Genomic DNA, 6,818 nt, shown 5'->3' with positions numbered 1-6,818 from the left:
GTCTGTAGCTTCTGGGCCTGAGGGAGTCTTGCCACTTGACCTCTGAAATACTGCTCAGCACCTTCTGAAATGACCTAAAGAGGACCACTTTGCTGATTCCAGATAGCGCTTCCTCATTTTGAATTGCCCAATGCAAATTGAGACAATTTCCTTTGTCACTCTCAAGGGCCTGTCAGGTGAGTCACAGTGTTGGCCATAGCTGTAGACTGTATCTTTACCAGAACTACTAGAAACTTCCACTCACGGTTTGGCACAGGCTTTCCTTGCTTGGGCAGCTTGGTCCCATAGTGTATGTAGCACAGCTGAGCAATTTCATCCGCAGTCCACATGGTCTGAGCTGGTACCGAGGCCTGGAAGAGGCTTAAGATACTTCTTTGCTGGAAACTCTTCCACTCTTGACTCCAACAATGCTCACTAGACCATCCTGACTTAATTTGGACTCAATAGTATGGAAAACTTCTTAGTAGATGATGAGCTTATAGGGAGATGGACCTTCAAGAAGCAAACCCACTTCATGTATTTCACTCTTAGAGACACCTGCTCAAGTGTTATTATCACCACCACAAAATTACTGCTTTTAATATTTATTGTCATCTTAACTATAAGATGTACAAGAATCTAATTTACTTTGCAATTATTGCTGCAAATGATACAAAGATATAGTGCAGTCATTCCCCCATTTATAGTTTCATTTCTAGATTCATTTCTTTAATGTTGTAAATACCCAAGTTTGTAATTTTTATCAAAGATTCTGCTACTTGGACCTCATCTGTTTAAGAAATTTACAGCACTTGGACAAAATGTCCTTCAGGGCCTCTTTCATGGTTTCATTTCGTAGACTAAAGATAAAGGGATTTAGGAGTGGTGTGAGGACACTAGACAGAACAAAGAGGATCTTGTTGAGATGCAGGCTACTCTTCTGTGAGGGGCGAACATAGACAAAGATGGAGATCCCATATCCCATGGAGACCACAGTGAAGTGAGAGGCACAGGTGGCAAAAGCTTTGCGTTGACCTTGGCCTGAGGGTATCTTCAGTATGGTGGAAATGATGTACATATAGGAAACCAGTGTGAGGGAGAGGGAGCTGATGAGTAGGACAAGAGAACTGAGGAAATCCAATAGCTCAATGATACTGATATCAGCACAAGCCAAGTGAAGGAAGGGGGCACTGTCACAGAAAAAGTGATCAATCACATTGGGACCACAGTATGGCAATCTTGCCTTAAGGATGATAGATGGGAGGATGAGAAAAAAGCTACTAAGCCAGGAAATTATGACAAGACGGACACAGAGTGACCTGGTCATAATCACTGGGTATTGGAGGGGACTGCAGATGGCCACATAACGATCATAAGACATGACAGCAAAAAGGATAAACTCGGTGCATCCAGACAGGAAGTAGAAATACAACTGAGTGAAGCATTCACCAAATGAGAGTCTGTTCTTTTCAGATAGAAAGCCTGCCAGCATCTTGGGAACAGCACAGGTCGTGGTTAATATTTCACTGAAAGAGAGGTTGCTGAGGAAGAAATACATAGGTGATTGGAGCCTGTAGTCCATAATTATCAGGGCAATGATTAGGCCATTTCCAAAGACAGTCACCAAATAGACTAATAAAAATATTAAGAACAGGAGTCTTCCAAGGTTTCTGGTGGTGGGTATCCCAGTAAGAATAATCTCAGTCACCATGGTCCAATTTCCATTCTCCATGCTGGGTGAGGAAGTTTTTATCTTAAGAATGTCAAGAGAAATAATCAAGATACATCATTTATTAAAACTGCATCTTCTAAAAGATGTGGTATTAGGATCATCTCATTTGTTCCATTTCCTGCAAGAATGAGCTGCATGATTGAAAAAAATATGGTTGACTTTATTCTTTTCTCATCACTTTCAAAAAATAATATATAAAAATTAATATTGATAATACTTAAGATTGAGTCCTAGTGTGACCTGTGGAATAAAACACTGGATGGCAAGGTCATTTTGAACCAAAAGGCTGGTAGTTCAGACTCTCCAGTCGCTAGTTGAAAACCTATACAGGATCCCTATGAGGCAGAACCAACTCCACAACATTTAACAACATCAACAATAATCTAGATGCATAAATATCAATTTCTTGATACAGATTATTTTAACCATTACATCTCTACTTCGTGATCCAAGTTATTTAAGAGAAAACAACTGTAATGAATACATCTCTTTTTAATAATTGTTTTTGTTATTACTAGTGCTATTGAGTAGGTTCTGATTCAAAGCGACCCTGTATAAGATTTCCAAAGAGTGACTGATGCATTTGAACAACCCACCTTATGGTTCAAATGGACCTTGCCATCCAGTGCTTATCTGAGAGCACCACACCAGGCCTCCTTTTTAATAATTAAGTATAGTTTATCCTATAACTGATATTACACCATATTTGAGATAGTAATCCATCATCAGATCCCTGGTGTGTCACTGGTTCAAACTCACCCAGTGCTCCTTGGAAAACCTATACATGGTTGCTATGAGTCTGAATCGACTCAATAGCACTTAACAACTCAATTATAATAAAGCTTCCATTTTGAATCTGCTGGAAAGAGATAAGTAGGGTGCTGGAACTGAGTCTTTATGTTGCACTCTTGAGATTAGACAGAACACTGCAGCTAATAATGGAGGCTGGAGTTTACACAGCTAAAGGAATTTGCATATCATCCTTTAGAAACTTAGAGTCATCACTACAGACTCTAAACTTTAACATTTTTATTGCAGTTAATGGGATTTAATTCATTAAAGAAGATATTTTTAAATGTAAAATAATAAACAACTACAAAAATAAGTATTATAATTTAGTTTATTATTGTTATTTTTTAGAACAAACTAATTGTTATTTGATTATGATGTTTTTCACGAGGAGCTCTGGTAGCGTAGTGGTTACGAATCGGGCTGCGAACCGTAAGGCCAGCAATTCGAAACTACCAGCTGTTCCGAGGGAGAAAGATGAGGCTTTCTGCTCCCGTAAAGATTTACAGCCTCGGAAACCCTGTACAGGGTCTCTATGAGTCGGAACCGACTCCACGGCACATAACAACAACAACAGTGTTTCACTAAATGTGTGTAACTAGCTGCACAAGTTGCTAATTGCAAATGTTTGAGACAACATTGTCATATGTATAAGTTGTCAATAGATTATTCTTAGTTAATGTCCTTCAGACACATTGAGTGCCTGATAAAATTCTATATTGGAAGATTACGTTAAAATATTTCTCATCCCAGAGGAAAGATATTTAAAATAAAATTGTTTTTACAAAACAGAAAATATCAAAACATAGACAACATGAAAAAGTAAGTGAGCAAAATTCAGAAAAGTAAGTGAAAAAAGAAAAAGACAAAGGATTTTTTTTTAAATGAAGCATACAATTGAAAAACAATATGTCTATATCAGTTGTATAAAAGAATAATGCATTAAACATACTAGTGTTAACTGTTACACTGAAATAAAAGAAAAATTGGCAGTACTCATTTTGAATGAAACAGGAATGAAATTAGATTAAATATGAAAAATTTAAAAGATCAGTATGATTAAGACAGGGAATTTAAAAAAGAGGATTAAAAGCAAGTATGACAATAAAAATGAAAGCCTGTAAAATTTCAAGACAAAAGTGGAATCATACAACCAAAAAAAATCAAAAGGCAAGTGAGATTACATCATGATTGCTAAGTGGGCATTAGAAATATAACGATAAGTAGAAAAGAAAGATAAATTAAAAAATGACTTGAAAGTTGCCAGCATGAAACTTATTTTTGAAATAAATATTTTGCATATTTCTAGTCTTAAAATCTAACCATATGGTAACATATGACTATGATATTAAATATATCATTTTATGACATTTATCCAAACTTCGTGATGATGTTTTAAAATTTGTTCCATTTTATTTGTGATAGAAACTGAAAGAAGTATGCATCCAACTCACCCAAAATGAAATTCCATGAAACATGCACTGTCATGCATCAAGTGCCTTTAGGACTGAGTATGGGGACCATGACCACAGAGGTAATGTCAAGATATGTAAAATGGAAACAAAAAACAATACTCCTGAATAATCTCCATAGCATTACAGGGATTGTATGAATGAGTCAATGTCTTGATAATGTTACTCAGGGTAATAGATGGAGGACTGGGAGAGAGGATAGCAAAGAGAAGGTACAGAGAGAGAGACTGGATTATTGATGCAAACAAGAAATACAGAATAAAAGTTATAGGCATTAGTCCTTAAGTGGAGACTAAGAGATTGATGATAGAATGCAGGTAATTGGTTAATATGATAAAGAAAAGAAGGGAAATAAAAGTGATATTCAATGTGTTATTAGATCATTAATATCATTTCTTTGTCAGATTATTTAAACTAAATGCTAAAATAAATTTATCAGGCTTTACAAAACTATATAGCAACCTAGTTTCTAGTACTCAAAGAATTCTCAGACAGACCATCTTCTGATATGGATAAAGGTTATAGTATAATTTAGAAATTATTTCCAGTAGGTTCTTGTCTCCTCTCATAAGACATTCAACATTTTCTTTAAAAACTCTTATCCATGCTTAACAAGATGCCTTCCCTGTTGAGTGAAAATGTCTTCTTTTGAGATAAAGCAAAAGGGTGCCACAACTTTTTTTTTTTTTCCTTTCCTTTTAAATCATGCTTCAGAGTCAAAGAATGGGGTTTCCATGAGAAATATTGAGCCAAGATCCCTTCTGAAACTCAGCTACAGCCAAATCAATATGCCACAATTTCACAGTACAGACTTGGAAGAGAGTCTCACAAAGAATAACAAGGCTTTAAAGTCAACCCAAGCTCCCACAGGGGGAAATTTACTATATAGTGAGGGGGAAAAAAGTTCCTTCAGGCTCTGAAAATTTGGCTTTGTAAACGCATTAATTACTCTTTTCCCTAAAGACTAAAATAATTGAATGTAGAAAACTTTTTCTCCTCAGGTGACTTTTTAAAAGAAAAGTAACAAGGAGTTTCAAATAATGTGAATAACAACCTTTTTCTGAACTGATTATATAGACAAAAAGAAATCATATGTGTATTCATATGTGTAGGTTTGTATACATGTGTGCATTTATAATCATGCAGTTCCTCCAAGCTGCAACAAGCTGTCCCTCAGAGATGAGAAGATATAAATTCAGTAACTGCTCATTTTCAATAGTGGTGCCATGGGTTAAGCATTGGCTGGTAGTTGAAAGGTCAGTGGTTCAAACACACCAGCCTCTCCACTTGGAAAAATATGGTTGTCAGCTCCTCTACTGATATGCAATCTTGGAAACCCAGAGGAATAATTCGACTATGTCCTATAGGGTTGGTATGAGTTGGAATCACTTGATGGCACTGGGTTTAATTCTAATCAATACAAAGGATTATTTGATTAACAGAAATCCATGCATGTGATATATTACATCTACTGTTAAGGCTACCATTTGGGTGAACATTTGTGCCCTGCACAAAGGATAAGAATATGAGAGGTAGCTGAAATTCATGACCCACCTCACCTCTCCCAAAGGGTAGTGGCTTCCTTTGAACTTGAGTACTGAAGTTATGATGCTGTTGTGAAGTGTTTTGAAGTGCTGAGGAGATGTTTCAAAATCCTAGCTTCCCTATACAAGTTTTCCAAAGAGTCACCAGTAGGTTTCAACTGCTGACAATGTACTTAGAAATCCATGCTTATCTTACAGTGCCATACCAGAAATCTTTTTAAAACCTACTACTTGAAAGGTAGCTTTTCACATTTGTCTTTCAGCTAATGCACATTTTCTCTAATTTTTACATTTTTAAAAATGTTTCTAAAAAAAGAAATCATCAGAACATATCATTAATATTGTACGCAAGTAAAATTTTTCCAAAGATAAAATACAAAAACAGCTGCAACTGTGTATTGTCAGAGAACTTCCAGAGGTTCAAACTGAATTCAGATGAAAATATGGAACAAAGGATATCATCAGTGAAGTCAAATGAAACTTGGCTAGAAGTAGAGAATACCAGAAAGATGTTTATCTGTGCTTTACAGACTATGCAAAGGCTTTCAATTGCATGTATCATGACAAGCTATAGGAAACATTGCCAAGAAGAAGTATTCAAGAACACTTAATTGTATTTATGAGGAACATGTACATAGACCAATAGGCAGTTGTTTGAACAGAACAAGGAAACACCAGATGGTTTTAAATTAGGAAAGGTGTGCACCAGGGTTGTATTCTTACACTATATTTATTCAGTCTATAAACTGAGCAAATAATTTGAGAAGTTAGATTATATGAAGAAAAAATTGTCTTCAGGATTGGAGGAAGACTCATTAACAACCTGCAATATGCAGTTAGTACAAACTTGCTTGCTGAAAACAAAGAGGACTTAAAATACTTACTTATGAAGATCAAAGACCACAGCCTTTAGTATGGGTTGCACCTGAATGTAAAGAAATCAAAAGTATTCACCACTGGACCAATAAAAAACACCCTTATAAATGGAGAAAAAAATTGAAGTTATGAAAGATTTCATTTTGTTTGGATCAACCATCAACACTCATGGAAGTAGCAGTCAAGAAATTAAATGATGCATTTCAGGACAAACTCCCCTCTAAGACTGAAACGCAAAGGAAATACTTGAGCAGGCATGTAAGCTTGCTGGCAACCACATTGACCTACTGGTGAGTGGAAGAGGAGAAAAGGCAGCAATGAAGAAATGGGCTGAGTTCAACCACAGTCCATTGACTTCCATTGACCTGGAGATGAGAGAGAGAAGACGAAGGGCTGGTTGGTCCAAAGTGTGGTGAGACATGGGGA

The 6,818-nt window shown here is 36.2% G+C and overlaps 1 protein-coding gene across 1 annotated transcript; it reads right to left on the bottom strand.

The window, feature by feature from the left end:
- Positions 1 to 754: 754 nt before the first annotated feature.
- Positions 755 to 1,711, bottom strand: LOC102813276 (olfactory receptor 6M1-like). The gene has a single exon (XM_006877535.1). The coding sequence runs from the start codon at positions 1,709 to 1,711 to the stop codon at positions 755 to 757; it is 957 nt and encodes a 318-aa protein (XP_006877597.1).
- Between the last annotated feature and the right edge of the window lie 5,107 nt (positions 1,712 to 6,818).

The sequence above is a fragment of the Chrysochloris asiatica genome, unplaced genomic scaffold (assembly GCF_000296735.1).
Source record: "Chrysochloris asiatica unplaced genomic scaffold, ChrAsi1.0 scaffold00520, whole genome shotgun sequence".
NCBI classification, from domain to species: Eukaryota; Metazoa; Chordata; class Mammalia; order Afrosoricida; family Chrysochloridae; genus Chrysochloris; species Chrysochloris asiatica.
Note: the sequence above shows the minus strand (reverse complement) of the source record. Positions and strands in the feature narration are given on the sequence as shown.

Bases quoted from the DNA above. Each gene is read 5' to 3' on its own strand.
- LOC102813276 (XM_006877535.1), bottom strand. From the start codon at position 1,711: ATGGAGAATGGAAATTGGACCATGGTGACTGAGATTATTCTTACTGGG.